Source organism: Somniosus microcephalus, chromosome 32 (genome assembly GCF_052327205.1).
Source record: "Somniosus microcephalus isolate GS21.2 chromosome 32, FLI_Smic_1.0, whole genome shotgun sequence".
Lineage (NCBI taxonomy): Eukaryota > Metazoa > Chordata > Chondrichthyes > Squaliformes > Somniosidae > Somniosus > Somniosus microcephalus.
The window spans coordinates 25,116,719-25,139,841 of NC_141018.1; the positions used below are offsets into that span (position 1 = coordinate 25,116,719).

Genomic DNA, 23,123 nt, shown 5'->3' on the forward strand with positions numbered 1-23,123 from the left:
TTCAGCAGGACAAATAATGCTTTTGATTTATACTAAAGGGCCAGATTACAGCAAGTATTCTGCAATACTAGTGCCTCCTTCTTGTAGAATCTTATTGAAGTTTTTATATCTCTTAACAGTACATGTTCTGTTAATACTTTATTTCTGATTTTAAAACTCTCATCCTCGTTTTCAAATCCCTCTATGGCCCGGCCCGGCCCCTCCCTATCTGTGTGATCTCCTCCAGTCCTACAACCCTCCGAGATCTCTGCACTCTTCCAATTCTGGCCGCTTGTGCATCCCCGATTTTAATCGCTGCACCACTGGCGGCCGTGCCTTCAGCTGCCTGAGGCCCTAAGCTCTGGAATTCCCTCCCTAAACCTCTCCGCCTCTCTACCTCCTTTAAGATTCTGTGTCAGCTGTGGCTCAGTGGGCAGCACACTCGCCTCTGAGTCAGAAGGTTGTGGGTTCAAGTCCCACTCCAGAGACTTCAGCACATAAATCTAGGCTGACACTCCCAGTGCAGTGCTAAGGGAGTGCTGCACTGTCGGAGGTGCCGTCTTTCGGATGAGACGTTAAACCGAAGCCCCGTCTGCTCTCTCAGGTGGACGTAAAAGATCCCATGGCACTATTTCGAAGAAGAGCAGGAGAGTTCTCCCTGGTGTCCTGGGGCCAATATTTATCCCTCAATCAACATCACTAAAACAGATTATCTGGTCATTTATCACATTGCTGTTTGTGGGAGCTTGCTGTGCGCAAATTGGCTGCCGCGTTTCCCACATTGCAACAGTGACTCCACTTCAAAAGTACTTCATTGGCTGTAAAGCGCTTTGAGACGTCCGGTGGTCGTGAAAGGCGCTATATAAATGCAAGTCATAGAGTCATAGAGTTTTACAGCACAGAAAGAGGCCCTTCGGCCCATCGTGTCTGCGCCGCCCATCCATCCCTGTCCAGTCTAATCCCATTTTCCAGCATTTGGTCCATAGCCTTGTATGCATTGGCATTCCAAGTGCTCATCCAAATGCTTCTTGAATGTTGTGAGGGTTCCTGCCTCTACCACCCTTTTGGGCATTGAGTTCCACATTCCAACCACCCTCTGGGTGAAAAAGTTCCTCCTCAAATCCCCTCTAAATCTCCTGCCCCTTACCCTGAATCTATGCCCCCTTGTTATTGACCCCCCTACTAAGGGGAAAAGTTCCTCTTTGTCTACCCTATCTATGCCCCTCATCATTTTGTATACCTCAATCAGGTCCCCCCTCAGCCTTCTTTGCTCCAAGGAAAACAACCCCAGCCTGTTTAGTCTTTCTTCATAGCTGAGGCGCTCCATCCCAGGTAACATCCTGGTGAATCTTCTCTGCACCCTCTCCAAAGCAATCACATCCTTCCTATAGTGAGGCGACCAGAACTGCACACAGTACTCCAGCTGTGGCCTCACCAGCGTTTTGTACAGCTCCATCATAACCTCCCTGCTCTTATATTCTATGCCTCGGCTAATGAAGGCAAGTATCCCATATGCCTTTTTAACCACCTTATCTACCTGTTCCGCTGCCTTCAGGGATCTATGTACATGTACACCAAGGTCCCTCTGACCCTCTGTACTTCCTAGGGTCCTACCACTCATTGTGTATTCCCTTGCCTTATTTGTCCGTCCAAAATGCATCACCTCGCACTTTTCAGGGTTAAATTCCATTTGCCACTTTTTCGCCCATCTGACCAACCCGTTTATATCGTCCTGTAGCCTGAGGCTTTCCTCCTCGCAATTGACCACCCCACCAATTTTCGTGTCATCTGCGAACTTGCTGATCGCAGTCTTTCTTTCTTTCTTAAAACCTACCTCTCTCATCTGCCCGAATAGCTCCTTATGTGGCTCGGTGTCAAACCTTGTTTGATAATCGCTCCCGTGAAGCACCTTGGGACGTTTTACTACGTTAAAGGCAAGTTGTTGTTGAATGTAAATAATTCATTTCACATTCTACAACATATGGGGCTACATTTTCTGCCTGTTCATTTGAGAATGGGAATTAAATGTAGCCCTATGATTCTCTGCCGGTGTTACGGGAATCGGAATTTCTGCCGTAAGTTGCCTATAGTTTCAAGTAGCTAGGGTCTTGTGGTGGTGGTGTCTGCTCTCTTTGCGAAGTACAAAATGGAAGACAGGAGTTGGCCAAGCTGCGAGAAAGGAGGATTGCTTTCTGATTCGGATTTAATTATGATAAAGCAACTTTGATGGGTGCGGCATCTTGTTTAAAATGTGTAGTTCGGGTCTAAAATTGAGTTAACTACCACTTCTAGGTACAGGTTGGAAGGACAGAGACAGCAGGGCTGTGAAAAAGGGGGAGGCGAAAGATGCCTTTTGATCAGGGTTTAGTTGAGATAGGATTGTGGGCAGAATGTTTAAAATGTTAATCGTTGTAGAATTTTGTCAGCCAAAAATATGAAAATAAACAGTGTATGTATGGTGATGTGAAAACCAGCAATTAGAAATCATTACCCTCTCGTCTACAAAGGTGTGAAGACTGTTGAAATTGTTAATGCTCACTACTTCAAAACGAAATGGGTTTACATTAAAGACCTATGTGGGATAAATACCACAGCTCTGATTACTAGACCTTGTTTCTGCTCCAGATATCTGAGGGCTTGTGGCTCACGTATCGTATGTCTAAGGTCTCATCCAGAAAGACCACAGACTGTGTACCAAAGTGAAGTGAAGGCTCAACTTGCTTGTTCTAAGGAACAGTTATAATAAACTGTAATACAGCAACATTCTTTGGGGGGGGGGGGGGGGCGGGAGAAAAGAGTATATTGATAAAAAAAAGCATATAAATCCTGTGTTGATATCCAGTTCCCTCATGTGTTTTGTGCTGTTTAGTATTTTGTCTGTCTTTTTGTTTCCACGGATCATTTTAACAAAAAACACAAAATGTAGAACAGTAGTTTAAAGGTGTGATATTTTAATCTCGTGTGTTTTCCAGTAAGCAACTTTCCACAATCAGGGTTAATTGTTAGCTCAGAGTTATGCTCGCCCAAATACAGAATGCACCAACTTGCATTTATACAAGCACTTTTTCACAATCTCAAGACATCTCAAAAGCGTTTCAGTGAAGTGCCTTTGAAGTGCAGCGACTGCTGTAACATTGGGAAACCTGGCAGCTAGTTTGTGCACAGCAAGGTCCCACAGAGAATACAGACAGGCTTCAGGATCATGAGACTCAATCTGCTTATAGAAACTGTCGTCAAGCTCATTAAACGAGTAAAGGTGTTGAGGAGAAGCCTGAACTGCAACAGGTGTCAGATTCCTTAAGATGAATTACAGAAGTCCACAGAAAAGGAAGCCACCATTTGGCCCAGCTTGTCTGTGCTGGCTTTTTACTGGAGCAATGTAAAACTAATTCCACTGTCCCGCTTTCTCCCCATTACCTTGCACCTTCTCTGTTTATAATGTTTATCAATTTTTCCCCTTAAAAGAGGCCATGGGCTCTGCCTCAGTTACTCTGTGCAAAGCATTCTGTGCTCCAAAAAAACCCTCCGAGTAAAACAATTTCTCCTAATCTCGCTTTTCATTCTCAGCAACAATTTTAAAATCTTGTCGCTTACGGGCGCAAGATTTGCACTGTATAAAGAGAGAAAATTTGCATTTAGCGCAATAAAGTCGCATAAGGTAATTAGCAAAAGAACTAGAGGGGAGGTGAGAAGTTTTTTTTACGTAGCATGTTATGATCTGGAATGCACTGCCTGAAAGGGTGGTGGAAACAGATTCAATGGTAACTTTCAAAAGGGAATGGGAAAAAATTGCTGGGGAATGGGACTAATTGGATAACATTTTCAAAAAGCCGGCACAGGCATGATGGGCCAAATAGTGTTCTTCTGTGCCGTATGATTCTATAACTTCCTAACCAGAAGAAATAATTTCTTCCCTACAGAAGGTTGTGGGTTCAAGTCCCACTCCAAGGACTTGAGCACAAAAATCTAGGCTGACACTCCCAGTGCAGTGCTGAGGGAGTACTACACGGTCGGAGGTGCCGTCTTTCGGATGACACGTTAAACCGAGGCCCCGTCTGCTCTCTCAGGTGGACGTAAAAAAATCCCACGGCAGTATTCCTAAGATGAGCAGGGTCGTTATCCCTGGTGTCCTGCCAATAGTTATCCCTCAACCAACATCACTAAAACAGATGATCTGGTCATTATCACATTGCCGTTTGTGGGAGCTTGCTGTGCGCAAATTGGTTGCCGCGTTTCCTACATTACAACAGCGACTACACTTCAAAAGTACTTAATTGGCTGCAAAGTGCTTTGGGACGTCTGATGGTCGTGAAAGGCGTTGTATAAATGCAAGTCTTCCTTTCTGTTAAACGTCTTCATAATTTTAAAAGCCTCTATTAAATCTCCTCAGAGCCTTAGTACTCCAGTAGAAATCGTCTGATTCTCACGCCTCTCCTTATAATTATAGTTTCCCATCTTTAGCATCAGCCTGGTGAATCTTCACGATACAAAAATCTATGGTTTTGATATCCTTTCAGAATTATATTTTGTGTTAGCGGAGTTTTGACCTCATGATGCAGAACAAAAACCTGCTACAGTGAGGCTTGCTCGGCTCAATAATGAAGCACCAGGGCAAGAGATCACAGAGAAAAGATCAGCTTTACAGCTTGCCATTCTAACAAAAATGAAGTTGGCGAGGAGGTGGTAGCCCATGTGCAGAGAATCATTTTTGACGTATAATTATAGAGTGAACAACTGTATTCTTCAACTTGTCTAAAACGAATCTTAATAAGCTGGATAAGAATATTTTTAAGTAGCCAAGTTTTAAATAAAATTTTAACGGAGACATGCATTTTGACATCCAGCTCAAAATTGATAGTGTTAATAACTGTTGGAAGCATATTCACATATTTCATTTAAAAAATTCTAATTAGTGATAGTAAGTCCATATAATTTAGCGTTTTACTGTAGTTTGGATTTTACATTCTTAACGTTCCTCAATAACTTAACAATGACAACTAATGTACATGAGTGCAAGAAGCACCGCACAAGTAGAACACTGGGACTGAGCTCGCTCATTAATCAAACTCTACTGCAAAATGACTATGGCCAGAAACGTCCTCAATCATTGCTGTGAATCACTGGAGGACACACCGGGGCGCGTGCTATTTTCGATTTGAAATGACTTGACTGTTGAGATTTCTAATGACATTTTCGGCACGCTGACAAGTTTAGCTAGCTCACACTTGTAATCCTAAATCTGCACTGTGTTTCTATGTCTCACTCGCAAAAATCACAACTCGATGCTGCGAATCTCATTCAATGGGCCAATTTTCCCCCCCAATTGATATTAAAAGGATCATTTCCTGGGTTTTTTTATTTGCAGATATTTTCCCTTTCCCACATTACAACACTGACTAAGTTTCAAAAAGTAATTCATTGGCTGCAAAGCGCTTTGGGACGTCCGGTGGTGGTGAAAGGCGCTTTAGAAATGCAAGTCTTTCTTTCTGTGTGTAATCTGTTCACCTCTCCATAATTTTCCACCAGAACCAGCTTAAACGATGGGTTATACAGCCAAACCGCCAGCCCCTTACCAGTTTGGAGTTATTTTTACTGAGCGCTCCTGCACAACGACTAGCCACATATCGGCAGTGTTCAAACTTTTCTGGAGGGGGAACTTCCCCGCTGCAAACATTAACATAGCCTAGGGGATCTGACGCCAGTGTCGCTCTGCTCCTGCGGGGCCCCTTTTCCTAACTTCTGAACGACAGCGGCAGAGCGCCAGAGGAAAACAAAACTGCAGGGAACACGCTCGTCATCAGTGTAAAGCAAGGTTAAACATAAAAGAGAAAACTTCAGAAATCAGCTGACAGGAGGAACAAACTCAGCGACCCCCCCCCCACATGAAAACTCAAAGGCCATGTAACTGTACAGGATCCTGTAAAAAAAAAAAAAAAAAAAAATTATTTAATTTTTTTTAATAAAAACAGTACGTGTTGGGAGGCGTACGCACGCCTGAGGTATAGCATGCTTTACTACACATAAAGAACATAAGAAATAGGAGCAGGAATAGGCCACTTGGCCCCTCGAGCCTGCTCCACCATTCAAGAAGATCATGGCTGATCTAGGGCTCAAAGCCACTTCACCGCCCGCTCCCCATAACCCTTCACTCCCTTATCTTGCAAAAATCTGTCTATCTCCACCTTAAATGTATTTAATGACCCAGCCTCCACACCTCTCTGGGGCAGAGAATTCCACAGATTTACGACCCTCTGAGAGAAGAAGTTCCTCCTCATCTCAGTTCTAAAAGGGCAACCCTTTATTCTGAAACTCTGCCCCCGAGTTCTAGATTTCCCCACGAGGGGAAACATCCTCTCTGCATCTACCTTGTCGAGCCCCCTCAGTATCTTATGTTTCAATAAGATCACCTCTCATTCTTCTAAATTCCAATGAGTATAGGCCCAGAATGCTCAGCCTTTCCTCGTAAGTCATCCCCCCCTCATCTCTGGAATTAACCTAGTGAATCGTCTCTGAACTGCCCCGACACTGTACCATAAATCCTGCCATCTTCGGGGGAGTTTCTAAACTTCTTTTAATATAGGGCATTCAAGTTCAACACTGACTGTATTTTATTTCAAGACAGTTTAAGCACTGAAAATGCACTGTGGTTTGTGTTGGTCTTGTCTGCTGCGTTCCGTGAAAAATTACTTCAAGTCCAAGCAACTGAAATTGCATCTATAAAATTAAAAGGAACATAAAAATTTAGGGCAGAGGTCAATGGGAAGGAATATAGCTTTCGATCAATAGGGTTCAAATAGCTGCAATTTCTGTCCTCCTCCTCCACCCCAAAATAAATTTCATATGCCGCCACTAACCACAGTACCAGACCTCTGCTATAAAACTAATCGCACCTGCACATGATTAATTCCGTGCTTCAGCTCACCTTGTGGCCTTTGGATCCAGAGATAAATGAGTGGAGCATGCTTGACTGCTAACATTAAAACCAGAACAGTTATTGCGGCTCGCTTCACTCAAGCAGAACGCAGCCGGCATGTAGCGTGCAGCTGCGAACAAACTAAGCTAGTAACAGCTCGATCGTCAACATAGAAGATAGGAACAGGAGTAGGCCATTCGGCCCCTCGAGCCTGCTCCGCCATTCAATGAGATCATGGCTGATCATCCAAACTCAGTACCCTGTCCCTGCTTTCTCCCCATATCCCTTTAGCATTAAGAAATATATCCAACTCCTTCTTGAATATATTTAATGAATTGGCCTCCACTGCCTTCTGTGGTAGAGAATTCCACAGGTTCACCACTCTGGGTGAAGAAATTCCTCCTCATCTCTGTCCTAAATGGCTTACCCCTTATTTTTAGACTGTGACCCCTGGTTCTGGACTCCCCGCCATTGGGAACATCCTTCCTGCATCTAGTCTGTCCAGTCAAACAGGATGTTAAGCTCAATTCAGAGTAACTCAGGGTTTCAGTCAATGGTAGCACTCTCGCTTCAGAGCCAGAAGGTTGTGGGTTCAAACCCCACTTCAGAGACTTGAGCACAGTACTGAGGGAGTGCTGCATTGTCGGAGGTGCCGTCTTTCGTTTGCGATGTTAAATTTAGGCCAACTGCTCTCCCAGGTGGACATAACAGATCCCAAAGGCACTGTTCAAAGAGCAGGGGAGTTCTCCCCGGTGTCCTAGCCTTCGACCAACATCACATAAACCAGATGATCTGGTCATTTATCACATTGCTGTTTGTGGGAGCTTGCTATGCACACACTGACTACCACATTTCCTACATTACAACAGTGACTACACTTCACAAGTTTTTCATTGGCTGGGAAGTGCTTTGGGCCATCCTTAGGTCGTGAAAAGCGCTTTATAAGTGCAAGTTGTTTCTTCGCCAACCTGCGAGAACTCTCTGAATCTGTAGATCAATCGAACGTGGACCAGGTTTGCTTTGAATCAGTGAAAATTCAGCATTTTGCATGTACTGCTGTCACTCTATATAAATAGTTTTATACCTAATAATGCTATATACTGCAGTACCTTCATTGGAGCATAAAGTACATTTAAGATTACTCAGGATATACACTGCTGTAAGCACTGTCTAAAACTACAACAACAACTCCGAGAACAGTGCATTTCAAGAAGAGCGCAAAAATATTACTCTGATTCTGTACAATTTAGCACAGAAATGTTTGGATGAGCTATTCAAATGGTTAGGTCGATTATCCAAATAATTCTGGAGCAGTATTGAATTCTGAAATGTTTTAAAAGTAAATATTTTGAATAGGCTAAATGTTTGCACTGGATGACATCTTTTTCTTAAATCTGCATAATACTGAACAGTCACGATAACCACGGATTTAAATCATACATTATTTTTTGGCAGTAGAACTGGCTAAGAATTCAAAATCCTTCAAGTAGCAAACCCAGTTTTGAAGAAGGGTTTGACCCGAAACGTCAACTCAAATTTCTCTCCACGGATGTTGCCTGACCTGCTGAGTTTTTCCAGCATTTTCTGTTGTTATTTCGGATTTCCAACATCTGCAGTATTTTGCTATCCCACAATATTATTTCATTCATTCATTCATTTTTTTTTTTCAAAAAACAGCAATTTATTAGCACAACAACCAACATCTCTACGGTTGCAGGGCCAGAATCATAGCGGAGACAAACGGTCTCAACTCAAGAGAGCCAGCAATGTCAAACAGAAAACCGCAGTACCGTACCGTACTGGATCTGGTATCTGCTGTTAAAAGGCCAAGTGAATTAACAAGTAAACAGCAACACCCGGAGGAGAAATGAGGTACTGCAGCAGGACAAGTTACTGCATTCCACCCTTCCACTTGTACCTTTTACCATTACACCACCGCTTTCGTGTTGATAGCAACTGCTCTGGTTGCAAAAATGGTAGTGTAATAGGAGATGCATGTCAGCAATCTAATCAAGCACACTGCAGCCAAGATGTGCAAGACCCGTCTCACGCTGCTCTAAAATAAGAACATAATAGGAGCAGGAATAGGCCATGTGGCCCTTCGAGCCTGCTCCGCCAATCAATGAGATCATGGCTGAACTTCTACATTAACTCCACTTTCCCACCCTATCCCCAGATTCCCTTAGTGCCCAAAAATCTATCGATCTCAACAACTGAGAATCCACAGCCCTCTGGGGCTCCCCCTCTCCAAACCCCATTCCGTTCTTCCCGACACCTATTCCCCTCCTCTCCGACCCCATTTCCTTCCTCCTAACCCCCATTCCCCCTTTCTCTCTGACCCGATTACCCTCTCCCTGACTCCCATTCCCCCAAACACTCTCTGACCCCCATTGCCCCTCTCTTCCCCCGAGCCCCCAGTCTTCCTTTCTTCCCCCGACTCATTGAATGGAGGCGTAGTTCCAGACCGGTGGAAAGCCAAGTTTAAAATGTTTCCAGGGAGACCAACCTTTGAATCACGTGGGTGTGAGGAGAAAGCCGAGGTTTCCCTAGTCTCGCCTAACTTCAAAGATTAACTGGCTATGAGCCAATTGCTGGATCCATACACTTACAGGAGCATCAGTACAGCAGTAGTCCATTCAGCCCCTCGAGCCTATTCCACCGACTAATTTGTACTCAACTCCATTTACCTGCCTTTGATCCATACCCCTTGATTTCCTTACCTAACAAAAATCTATCACTCTCAGTCCCAGCATCCACAGCCTTTTGGGGGGATAGAGTTCCAAATTCCCACTGCCTTTGGGTGAAAAAGTGCTTCCCGATTTCACTCCCGATCGGCCTGGTTCTAATTTTAAGATTGTGCCCCCCTTGTTCTGCATTCCTCCACCAGAGGAAATTGTTTCTCTGTATCTACCCTATCGAATTGTTTTAGCATTTTAAATACCTCGATTAGATCACTCTTCAACCTTCTAAACTCAAAGGAGCACAGGCCACGTTTATGCCAACCGGCCTCACAATTTAACCATTTAAGGCCTGGTATCCTTCTGGCGAGGTGCGCTGTATTGCCTCGAAGGCCAATATATTCTTCCTGAGGGGTGGTAGCCAGAACTGAATGCAATACACCAGATAGGGTCTGACCAAGGGCTCTGTACAACTGAAACATTATTTCCTCCCCCTTTGTATTGCAGCCCCCGGGAAGATAAAGGCCAACATTCCATTAACCTTTTTGATTACTTTCTGTACCTGCCCACCAGCTTTTAGCGATGTGTTATGTCCACTAAGCTCGGTGTTCTGCAGAAAGATGCAATTGGAAGTGCAAACCACATCTACCCTCTATGAATCACACTCTAGTATGCATGGGGATGTTCGCTGATGACTGCATAGTGTTCAGCGCCATTTACAACTCCTCAGATAATGAAGCAGCCCATGCCCGCATGCAACAAGACCTGGACGACGTTCAGACTTGGGCTGATAAGTGGCAGGTAACATTCGCGCCACACAAGTGCCAGGCAATGACTATCTCCGACAAGCGAGAGTCTAACCACCTCCCCTTGACATTCAATGGCATTACCATCGCCGAATCCCCCACCATCAACATCCTGGGGGGTCACCATTGACCAGAAACTTAACTGGACCAGCCACATAAATACTGTGGCAACAAGAGCAGGTCAGAGGCTGGGTATTCTGCGGCGAGTGTCTCACCTCCTGACTCCCGAAAGCCTTTCTACCATCTACAAGGCACAAGTCAGGAGTGTGATGGAAAACTCTCCACTTGCCTGGGTGAGTGCAGCGCCAACAACACTCAAGAAGCTCGACACCATCCAGGACAAAGCAGCTCGCTTGATTGGCACCCCATCCACCACCTTAAACATTCACTCCCTCCACCACCGGTGCACCGTGGCTGCAGTGTAACCATCTACAAGATGCACTGCAGCAACTCGCCAAGGCTTCTTCGGCAGCACCTCCCAAACCCGCGACCTCTTCCACCTAGAAGGACAAGGGCAGCAGGCGCATGGGAACACCACCACCTCCAAGTTCCCCTCCAAGTCACACACCATCCTGACTTGGAAGTATATCGGGCGTTCCTTCATCGTCGCTGGGTCAAAATCCTGGAACTCCCTCCCTAACAGCACTGTGGGAGCACCTTCACCACAGACTGCAGTGGTTCAAGGCGGCGGCTCACCACCACCTTCTCGAGGGCAATTAGGGATGGGCAATAAATGCTGGCCTTGCCAGTGATGCCCACATCCCATAAATGAATTTAAAAAGAATTCAGTTTGTTTCGTCCTGATCTCTCTAGTGTTGCGATGGACAACTGCATTCGGTGTAATTTTAATTGCCTATTGTAGTTGTGGTTTGCATTTGCTTGCTGTAGTTCGGTTACTTAAAATATAACTGAAACTGCCGATCCTAACAAGCTTTATAGAAACAATCTTGAAAGAAAAACCAATGAACACTAGGAAGCTACAAGTTCAATAAAATGAATTGAGTCCCAGTGTTGAAAACAGTAAAAATTAATCTGCTCTAAGGAAGAACAGCTGTCTAGGTTGGGAGAACTTTGCAATAAATAAATGGGACATAGATCAGTCAACAGCTGAGTGCCAGACGTTCTGAAGGAAGAATTATCAAAAGTTTGTGTCCTAACCTGAGGGACGAGGGCACCAGAGAAATAACATCACTTCCGATTAAAGCAGAGCTATCGATCCCTTTTCTGAACCTTAAAGATAGCTGGTCTATACCGAGTTAATTGGAAAGAGACCATCTGATAAATCAGTGCTATTGAGAGATCCTCCGTTTATTAACTTGTCTAACAAATGGACCTATCAAATAGTTTTTAAAATCGAATGAGCATTTCATATACAAAAGTAAAAGGAAAATTCCTCTGCTTCTGGCCTCCTCAGTTCTCAACCATTTTTCTAAACCATTACAGACAGCTGCTCTATGTCAGATTAATATTAATTAAGTAACATGCTACTATCGTAACAGGTTTAGAGGCAGTTCGCGACTGACGACGTGGGGGGCAGCACCAACTACATAGTCCAGAGGATTCTTGCTGCAATTATATAGTTGGACAGAAATTGGAGTGGCAATTTATTTTTGAGAGGGTGGGAGGAGAAGGCAATCTGTGCTGCAACAAAGTCACAGACCCTCAAAACTGTAATTCCATTACAACTCATAGCCAAGGCGCTCTCATCTTGACCCATTAGACTGGTCAAACAGGCTGGCTGTCCATTCGCTAATTTCCAAATCATCCTAAACATAGCCATTGTAAGGCTAGACAACAGTCAGTGTACTGGCAGTAGGTTTGCAACATTTGGGAGTATGTAACGGTCCTAAGGTTCATGAAAGGTGCAAAAAAGATTTACTAGAATGATACTACAGGAAACTTTCTTTTATCCGGCACGGACGGGACCGACGTGGTGCCGGTTCATCGAAAATTCCGGATAACCGAACGCTATAGTAAAAGCTAGGGAGAGCTGACAGCTCCGTATAAAGCAACAAACCCTGTTGCTTAGCAACAACTGTAGAACAATGGCCACAAGTTCCAAGCGTCTCTGTAGCTTAGCAACAGCTGCAGCCACACCCTTGCACAGCAACAGATGGAAGGAGGCAAATACAAATGAAGTAAAACCTACTCCTGAATTTTGCCGGTTAACCGAGATTTCCGGTTATTTAGGTGCCAGTAAATCGAAAGTTTCCTGTAGAACTGAGAGGTTATACCCAACAGGAAAAATTGAACAGGCTGGGGCTCTTTTCTCCAGAAAAGAGAAGACTGAGGGGTGACCTGATAAGAGGTCTTCAAGGTTATGAAAGAGTTTGATAAGCTGGACGTAGAGAAGATGTTTCCGCTTGTGGGAGACCCCAGAACTAGGGGCCATCAATATAAGATAGTCACTAATAAATCCAATAGGGAATCAGGAGAAATTTCTTTACCCAGAGAGTGGTTAGAATGTGGAACTTGCTACCGCAGGGAGTAGTTGAGGCGAATAGCAGAGATGTGTTCAAGGGGAAGCTAGATAAGCATATGAGGGAGAACGGAATAGAAGGATATGTTGATGGGTGTTTGATGAAGTGGGGTGGGAGGAGACTCGTGTAAAGCATAAACACCGGCATGGACCAGTTGGGCTGAATGGCCTATTTCTATGCTGTAAATACTATATAACTATGCAAATCTGACATTTGAAACTTCTAAATATATTGAAATCATGCTCCGAAATAGCTTTATTTATACATTTTTCGAAGAAGTATTTACGATGATCATCGCGCTGATCAAAGTGACAAATGCCCAGCCGGCAACTGGAACAATGCTTCCAACTTCCCGTCTGTTAGCATCAACCCTTCCAGGTCAGATACAGAGGAATGCTCCCTCTACGATATTCCAACGACAAAAGCTGAACCTCACAGTAGCAACACTTTTCATTGTTCCGCTTGTTACACCAGCTATTAGCGTGGTTTCTGTGAATAAGAATACCAATGTAGAGTTAAACTACAGGAAACTCTCGATTTACCGGCACCTAAATAACCGGAAATCTCTGTTAACTGGCAAAATTCAGGAGTAGGTTCAGGTAAGTTTTACTTCATATTAGTGGCCGTTCCTGGATCTGTGGCTGTGTAACTGGGATTCGTGCACTTGTTGCTAAGCAACAGGGACGCTTGGTCTGTGGCTGGAGTTCCTGCACATGTTGCTAAGCAACAGGGAAGCCTGGATTTGTTGCTGTGTACGGAGCTCTCGTACCTTTTAACTATATCTCTCTCTAATCCGGACTTTTTGATAAACCGGCACCACGCCGGTCCCGTTGGTGCCGGATAATAAAGAGTTTCCTGTATGTGGAGTTTTCTGCTGTGGGCTCATGCTTACTCTGAGCCAGGGGGCTAAAACTGCTTTCACTGATTTCTGGAGGCCTTTAAACCCATATAGAGATTTGGATTCCAGGGCATCAGCCTCTGAGTCAGAAGGTTGTGGGTTAAAGTCCCACTCCAGAGACTGGAGCACAAAAATCTATGCTGACACTCCAATGCAGTACTGAGGGAGTGCTGCACTGTCGGAGGTGCCGTCTTTCAGATGAGACGTTATACCGAGGCCCCGTCTGCTCTCAGGTGGACGTAAAAGATCCCAGGACACTATTTCGAAGAAGAGCAGGGGAGTTATCCCCGGTGTCCTGGCCAATATTTATCCCTCAATCAACATCACTAAAACAGATTATCTGGTCATTATCACATTGCTGTTTGTGGGAGCTTGCTGTGCGCAAATTGGCTGCCGCGTTTCCTACATAACTTGGCAGGGGGATGGGATACAGAGTGGAGCTATAGTAGGGGGTGATTTAAATACGGAGGAAAAAACAAGTCAGCTGGGAAGGCAGAGCAAATATGTGAAGGCAAAAGGGAATATGGCAAGGCTGGAAGGCATTTATTTTAATGCAAGGAGTTCTTGCAAATAAGGTGGATGAACTGAAGTTGTTGTTGAACACATGGGAGTACGATATTGTTGCTATCACGGAGACATGGTTGAGGGAGGGTCAGGACTGGCAGCTCAATATTCCGGGGTATAGAATCTTCAAGCGAGACAGAGGGGGGTGTAAAAGGGGAGGGGGTGTTGCAATATTAATTAAGGAGTCAATTGCTGCTGTAAGGAGGGATGATATATTAGCGGGTTCCTCAAATGAGGCCATATGGGTAGAACTTAAAAACAAAAAGGGGGCAAGCACTTTGCTGGGAGTGTACTATAGGCCCCCAAACAGTCAGGGGGAGATAGAGGAACAGATATGTAGGCAAATCTCAGAGAAGTGCAAAAATAATAGAGTACTAATAGTGGGGGATTTCAACTTCCCCAATATAAATTGGGATAGTCAGAGTGTGAAAGGCTTAGAGGGTGCAGAATTCTTAAAGTGCATCCAGGAGAGCTTTTTGAGCCAACATGTAGAAAGTCCTACAAGAGAGGGGGCGGTACTGGACCTAATTCTAGGGAATGTAGCCGGGCAAGTGGTGGAAGTGTCAGTAGGAGAGCATTTTGGCGACAGTGACCATAATTCGGTGAGATTTAAGGTGGTCATGGAAAAAGACAAAGATGGCCCGGAAATAAGGGTTCTAAATTGGGGGAAGGCCGATTTTAATATGATAAGGCAGGGTCTGGCCAAAGTGGACTGGGAGCAGCTACTTATAGGAAAATCCACATCAAAGCAGTGGGAGACTTTCAGAAGGGAAATAGAGAGAGTACAACGCCAACATGTTCCCGTAAAGGTCAAGGGTGGGACCAACAAGCAAAGGGAACCTTGGATGACAAAGGATATACAAAAATGCATTAGGAAAAAAAGGGGGGCTTTTGGCAGTTACAAAAGACTAAAGACGGAGGAAGCCCTAGAGGAGTATAAAAAGTGCAGGGGCATACTTAAAAAATAAATTAGGAGAGCGAGGAGCGGCCATGAAATAACACTGGCGAGCAAAATAAAGGAAAATCCTAAGATGTTTTATAAGTATATTAAGGGCAAGAGGATAACCAGGGAAAGGGTAGGGCCCATTAGGGACCAAAGTGGCAATCTGTGTGTAGAGCCAGATGATGTAGGCGGGGTTTTTAATTAATTTTTTGCATCTGTGTTCACTATGGAGAAAGACGATGTAGACATAGAAATCGGGCAAGGGGACTGTGATATACTTGAACATATTAGCATCGAGAGGGAGGAGGTACTAGCGGTTTTAGCAGGCCAAAAAGTGGATAAATCTCCAGGCCCGGACAAGATGTATCACAGGCTGCTGTGTGAGGCAAAGGAGGAGATTGCAGGGGCTCTGACACAAATTTTCAGAACCTCTCTGGCCACAGGGGATGTACCAGAGGACTGGAGAACAGCTAACGTAGTACCATTATTCAAGAAGGGTAGCAGGGATAAACCAGGGAATTACAGGCCAGTGAGCCTAACATCTGTGGTAGGGAAATTATTGGAAAAAATTCTGAGGGACAAAATTAGTCTCCACTTGGAGAGGCAGAGATTAATCGGGGATAGTCAGCATGGCTTTGTCAAGGGTAAATCATGTCTGACCAATCTGATTGAATTTTTCGAGGGGGTGACTAGGTGTGTGGATGAGGGAAATGCGGTGGATATGGTATACATGGACTTCAGTAAGGCTTTTGACAAAGTCCCGCATAGGAGACTGGTCAAGAAGGTAAGAGCCCATGGGATCCAGGGTGCCTTGGCACGTTGGATCCTAAACTGGCTGAGTGGCAGGAGGCAGAGGGTGATGGTCGAAGGTTGCTTTTGTGACTGGAAGCCTGTGTCCAGTGGGGTACCTCAGGGATCGGTGCTGGGTCCCTTGCTGTTTGTGATCTACATAAATGATTTGGATGAGAATGTAAAAGGTATGATCAGTAAGTTCGCAGATGACACGAAAATTGGTGTGGTGGTAAATTGTGAGGAGGAAAGCCTCAGGCTACAGGACGATATAAACGGGTTGGTCAGATGGGCGGAAAAGTGGCAAATGGAATTTAACCCTGAAAAGTGCGAGGTGATGCATTTTGGACGGACAAATAAGGCAAGGGAATACACAATGAGTGGTAGGACCCTAGGAAGTACAGAGGGTCAGAGGGACCTTGGTGTACATGTACATAGATCCCTGAAGGCAGCGGAACAGGTAGATAAGGTGGTTAAAAAGGCATATGGGATACTTGCCTTCATTAGCCGAGGCATAGAATATAAGAGCAGGGAGGTTATGATGGAGCTGTACAAAACGCTGGTAAGGCCACAGCTGGAGTACTGTGTGCAGTTCTGGTCGCCTCACTATAGGAAGGATGTGATTGCTATGGAGAGGGTGCAGAGAAGATTCACCAGGATGTTACCTGGGATGGAGCGCCTCAGCTATGAAGAAAGACTAAACAGGCTGGGGTTGTTTTCCTTGGAGCAAAGAAGGCTGAGGGGGGACCTGATTGAGGTGTACAAAATGATGAGGGGCATAGATAGGGTAGATAAAGAGGAACTTTTCCCCTTAGTAGGGGGGTCAATAACAAGGGGGCATAGATTCAAGGTAAGGGGCAGGAGGTTTAGAGGGGATTTGAGGAGGAACTTTTTCACCCAGAGGGTGGTTGAAATCTGGAACTCACTGCCTGAAAGGGTGGTAGAGGCAGGAACCCTCACAACATTCAAGAAGCATTTGGATGAGCACTTGAAACGCCATAGCATACAAGGCTACGGACCAAGTGCTGGAAAATGGGATTAGATTGGACAGGGCTTGATGGACGGCGCAGACACGATGGGCCGAAGGGCCTCTTTCTGTGCTGTATAACTCTATGACTCTATTACAACAGTGACTGCACTTCAAAAAGTACTTCATTGGCTGTAAAGCACTTTGGGACGTCCAGTGGTCGTAAAAGGCGCTGTATAAATGCAAGTCTTTCCATCTGTATAGGCTGGATGTGTATCTGGACTCCAGAGGTGAAACAACAGTGAACTACAATACACTGTGCCATCAAGATCCCTTATTGGAAGGCATAAGTATATGTATATATATATAATATTTTTAATCGAAGTAGAAGGTATCAATATATAAGGCGAGAAAATTATAGCATTTAAAGAGTTAAACCAACTTGCACTAATTCTATGAACATAGATATTGCATGGATATTTAATAGTTTTGAAATATAGGCAGAATCAATAACAATTACACTGTATGTATCCTTGTGAAACTAAAGGGGTTGTAACAATGTTTGGAAGGTTAGAGGTTTGTTATAAGAGTCCACGGCACATCGAAGAGTGCAGTCACATTCGCTTGCAAGATAGCGGTTGTACTCACGCGTCCAAAGGTAGTAAATACGTTTTGCCAGGACCCGATGCGGTTCTGGAATCTCATTAAAATCCTGGTAAAAACACGGCTTCAATGGAATGAACTTTGGGAGTGGTGGAAAATTGTTTTCTAGAAAATAAAATACGTTAAAAAGGTCCAGTAGATTATTGCAAAACACAAAGAAAGGCTTGAGGTAGTTGAAATATTTAATGTTTATTAATACTGGTGGATCTCCTGTGCCACTGTGGAGTCAGAGGATATGCTGTTTTATAACGGGCCTAAGTTGGGACAGCAACTGGCCTTCCTACTCTGGAGTTCCTCCCCCTTTCAACAAGGTTCCTCTTGTCCTCAACGGGAGTCTCTCTCTTAGGCACCTCGTTCAAAGGGATGTTTCCCCCCTCAACAGGTCCTCCAATCACATTCCCAAATAGGGTTACATTTCATTCTCTCTTCTGTCCCCTCCCTCACTCAACAGGGTCTCTCTCCTCCTTTCCCCACCCATCCCCCCACTTGAACACGGTCTCGTCCACACCATTTCCAAATAAGTTGGGAGCTCTCTCTCCATCTCAACTGTTTCGCCATTAGAACCCTTCTTCCTTACACCCTCTCTACATCCTCAAAAGATGTCCCTCCTTCTCCATCCCCCCTCCCCCACCAGCTGTCTCTGACACTTCCATCCCTTTATGTTCTGGCATCCAGAGCTGCTGAAAATCAGTTTCGAATTTTCAGGATATTTTGGCCCATTAAAAAGCAACACAAAAATATATATATTTTTTTTTAAATCAAGGCAGAACACATGATGTAAACGCAAGCAGTTTTGTCTAACACTGGGTAAAACATCAGAAAACAACTGCTGTATTTTCCAACTTGTTTTTCACCCCCACCCCGCCCCAGACCCAGTATTTTCTTTTGGATTTTTGGTTTTCACAGCATCTCTATTTTCTCTTCCTGTTCTTACTCTATTTCTACAGCTTTTGTAATATTTTCCCTCATCCGTGTCTATAATATTTCCTTTCTCTATCGGTACAGTTGGTGTTCTTCCTCATTATGACTGACTCCCCCCACCAGCCAGGTTTTATATTATCTCCCTCTTTCTCAGGTGTCCCTGTTTCTCTAATTCTACCCCGCCACAGTTTGTGAGCTACTTTCTCTCTCCATTATTCCTATTCCAAATGTTTTCCTTATTTTCCCATCACTATGTTTGCTCAATTCCCTTCCTCATTAATTTTATGCTTTTCTAACCCTCAGTCGGACTCAGTCCCACCACGGCCATGCCATCTCGAACACCCAAGTTATTATTATTTTTTTTTTTTTTTTTAAATCATCCACCAAATGCACACACTTTCAGGCAACTGCTTAGGCCTCCAGCTGAAATAAAAACCGGAAGCCCATTCATTGGAGGCGTACTCCTGCACGTCTGCCTATCAGGGCCACTGCTGGCTCTCAAACTATCAGGCTGGTTCCCAGCAAAACAGTCTTCCTCACCTCTCGCACTCATCCATTTTAAGTACACTGATACCCATTAAAACTTGCAAGAAAAAAAAGTCTCTCTCTTCCTTCACTTCCCTTCTCCTGTCATTGTCCTCCTTCAATTCCACTTCTGTACGGGAGTGGGTGCACTCGGGAGCTGAAATACGTTGAGAGATGTGCAGGTTGTGCCACAAAGAACGCTGAAGAGATGGTGGGAGATGCAGAGTTGTTGGAGGCAGTGTGTGATTTTTTTTGTGTTTGTCACGTCATTCTTAGGGGTATATGGTGGGGACCGTGAGGAACAATCACGATGACTGCATCTCAGAATTTTTTTTTTTGCTGGAATGAAGGTAGAATCTTTTTTGGTGGCTTGCAAAAGGGGAGAAAACTGGGAAATCACTGGGTCCCTTTGTGCTTCCAGGAAATGCGGAACAGGGACTCAGCAGCACGATCTACACACGGCGTGTAACTCACGACATCTATCCTTACCTGCCATATTCAAGATGGCCTTGGTTGCGTTTCTGGTGTTCTAAATGAGCTACACGCTCTAACCTGTAAAACAAAACAAAAAAACTCAACAGGCTATAAAATGCGGACTGCAAATCAGAATGCTAGCTGAATTATAAAAATGAATTACTCATCCATCACAAATCATTTCATTGCAAACTGGAGCAAAGCTATTCTTGAAACTAATATTCCAACTTGAAGTTCCCCAATTTTACAATTGGCTACTCCAAATTACAGCCAAAAAGCTCAGATTGCTCTTTTTAGATCCCATATGTGAAGTGCGCGCTCGTTCCTCATTGGAAGCTGGCAATCTAAACTAGAGTGGAGTTTCATGGGTAATAGCAAGTCAGTCACCGCACTCAAGCAGCCATTCCTCATACCTGTACATAGAAATGGGTAAAAGACAAACTGGGGATCCTAGCATAGAATCCTTGCTCCATATTCAGCTACTGAAATCTTGCATGTGCCAACATATGCCTTTTCGGCTTTCTTTATGGAAGGCGGTCTGAGAAGCATTCCAGCAAAAAGAGATGCAATTGCAAACCAACAGAACAGGTTTATTTCATAGAAAACTTCATTCTTGTACTGTATTGGGTCAATGTTCTACCACTCTGTACAAAAACAATAAAGGTGCAACTGTTCCGATATCCTCGGTGAAATGTGGTTCATGTGGAGCATAAATACCAGCACAGGCCAGTTGGGCTGAATGTACAGTACAGAAACGGACCATTCTATGCAACATGGAAACAAGCGATTTGGCCCAATCTGTCAGCAGTTATCCTCCATGTAAGCCAACAGTCCTAGCCACATTTACCTAACCTGTTCCTATATCCCTTTATCCTGTTTTCTCTGCAATCTCCAGCCCTACAACCCCAAAATGCTCGAAAACCTAGCTCTGGTCTTCCGTGCACCTCCCCCCCTCCTTTCAGCTCACTATCAATGTCAAACACTGCCGCCTCACTCCCTAAACCTTGCTGCCTCTCTGTCTCCGTGTTTAGATTTCTTACTCTGCTGGCTTCTCCTACCTGGCTTGCAAAGAGTTATTCTCAGCAATATTAATTAACATGGTACAAAATGCAATTAACCTGGTTATTTGTTTAACCCCTTTAAGTTCTGATCAATTGTGTTCAAGTTGGAAAGATTTGCCGGCCTTAACCCACTTTGTGCAATTGTGTCACAATTAATGTATCATGATTATCCTGCTTAGCGGATTATATGGGTGGAGCAAAGCAAGCTGGACTATCGCTAGTCTGGAACAATGGCCTAAATAAAAATATTTCAGAGCTGGCCATCAAGCACTCCAATCGGATGAGATTTATTACAATAAAAAATAGGTTTACTTTCACCATGAATACTCAAGCATAAGGCCGTTGTCAGGATTTATCCTGGAGTATTCCTTTAAAGAAACTCATTTACAATGTATGAACTAAAAATTACAACAAATCCTTATTCCATCTACGCAAGGAATATAGTGTCAGCATCAATTACAAATGTGCAGACACAAACACGGAGCATTGTACCAGTGGATCAGTATTGACCTCACGACTACAACAACCTCCATTTATAAAGCTACAGTACTTCCCCGTAATGAAACATATCGGGGAGCTTTACAGGGGGAGTGGCGGACACTGAGCAGGAAGTAGAGAAGTCAAGGGATTGACGAAAAGCACACAAAGGCAGAAGTTTTCAGGAGGCTTCTGAAGGTGCAGATAGAGGTAGTAGGACATGGAGGTTTAGGGAGAGAATTCCAAAGTGCACTGGCATGGCGGCCGAGTGGAGGGAAACAAAAATAATCAAATGCAGACAGGAGTAAGTCTCCCCCGTGCTGCATTTGATTAACTGTATGGAGACAAACAGCACTATATTAGAGAGAGGTTAAAAAATGCACTCCCTGTTCCACTTTTGACCACATTGGTTATGTTGTCCCATGAAACGGGTGTCCAATTAGTGAAGAAAGCACGAGTATCATACTTGATTTAAAGCATAAAGAGGGCACTGGAAGGCCCATTTTGAAAACAGCCATTATACATGCATTATATAGTCCGCGATGTGGCCCGCCTGATGTTTCCTGCCCAGCCCGCTGGTTTGATGATCCTGCGGCATCAACTGGAGGCCTCAGCTGGTCGGAGGCACTTTCACAGCAGCGAATGCGCGTCACTTCTGAATTGACCTTCCACTCCTCCCCCGTGACCGGTGACTAATCCGATGAAATAATCAGGCTCTCCCAGGCTGGGACACATCCTTTGCCGATACCTTCTCCTGCCTGCCTCCCACATCAGTGTCTGGCAATTAAGCAGAATACTGGACTGGCTCCAGTAACCTTAACTCAAGCAGCACAAAGTTCTCTTTTCAGTACTTTTTTTTCCCCCTTCTGAACACATTTAGCAATTAAATGCTGCTAATGTCTTAGCTTTTTAAAAAAAATTCACAAGCTTTTCCACTTAATACTTATGATTTTGCTTGGTATATATTGGCTGTTGAGGCCAATTCATTAAATATATTCAAGAAGGCGTTAGATATATTTCTTAAGGCTAAGGGGGTCAAGGGATATGGGGAGAAAGCAGGGACAGGGTACAGGAAACTTTTTGTTATCCGGCACGGACGGGACCGACGTGGTGCCGGTTCATCAAAAATTCCGGATAACCGAACGCTATAGTAAAAGATACGGAGCTGCGAGCTCCGTATAAAGCAACAAACCCTGTTGCTTCAGCTTCAGAACAATGGGCACAAGTTGCAAGCGTCTCTGTAGCTTAGCAACAGCTGCAGCCACACCCTTGCACAGCAACAAATGGAGTAAAAAAAGTAATAAAAGTTACCTGAACCTACTCCTGAATTTTGCCGGTTAACCGACATTTCTGGTTATTTAGGGGCCGGTTAATCGAAAGTTTCCTGTACTGAGTTTCGATGATCAGCCATGATCTCATTAAATGGCAGAGCAGGCTCGAGGGGCCGAATGGCCTACTCCTGCTCCTATCATCTGTGTTTCTATGTTATTTCTGTTTTGGTGGAAAAAAACATCGAAACTTAATCTCTATTTCTTTTTCATAGTTTTTTTCCTTTAAATGGGTTCTAGGGGTTGTGAAAAATATACGGTTACAGGGACAGTTCATTACACATACAGAGCCAGATATTCAACTACAGAAGATAATCTTAGCCATACAGTTAAAGGGAAACTGAGCTGAATAAAAGTAACTGGTTTCGAACTGAAAGTACAATCTAGCGAACATCGGATGGCTGTTTGCTACCTGTTACAAATGATCATTTTTTATTTTAAAGTCATCTGAAGTTCTTCAGAAAAGCAGCAAAAAAAGACAGACAGCAGGAGTGAGCAGAAAAATGAAAGCGTGCGTTAGTCTGGATGAAAAGTAGTTCTGTGTGGGGAAAAAAAAATTAGGATAAGCGTGGAGCAAAAGGTGGTTTTAAAAAAAGAGTAACGTGCAGACAGAAAATCTGTTTTGGCTGGTCTCTGAAGAAAGTGCACATTTATAGC

The 23,123-nt window shown here is 44.2% G+C and overlaps 1 protein-coding gene across 6 annotated transcripts in view; it reads right to left on the reverse strand.

Annotated features, from left to right (window-relative positions):
• LOC147097341 (secretory carrier-associated membrane protein 5-like) overlaps positions 1 to 23,123 on the reverse strand; it is a 66,822-nt gene that overhangs the window by 31,674 nt on the left and 12,025 nt on the right. For 2 of the 6 annotated variants that reach the window (XM_085972231.1, XM_085972235.1), the window contains exons 2-3: positions 19,616 to 19,678; positions 17,666 to 17,785 (exon numbers count right to left, since the gene is read on the reverse strand). In XM_085972231.1, the coding sequence (XP_085828357.1) occupies positions 17,666 to 17,785; positions 19,616 to 19,622 (127 nt within the window). In that variant the 5' untranslated portion in view covers positions 19,623 to 19,678. Of the gene's footprint in view, positions 1 to 17,665; positions 17,786 to 19,615; positions 19,679 to 20,718; positions 20,827 to 21,604; positions 21,626 to 21,661; positions 21,817 to 23,123 lie in introns of those variants that run through there. The other 4 variants (XM_085972229.1, XM_085972230.1, XM_085972234.1 and 1 more) reach the window with 4 other exon arrangements.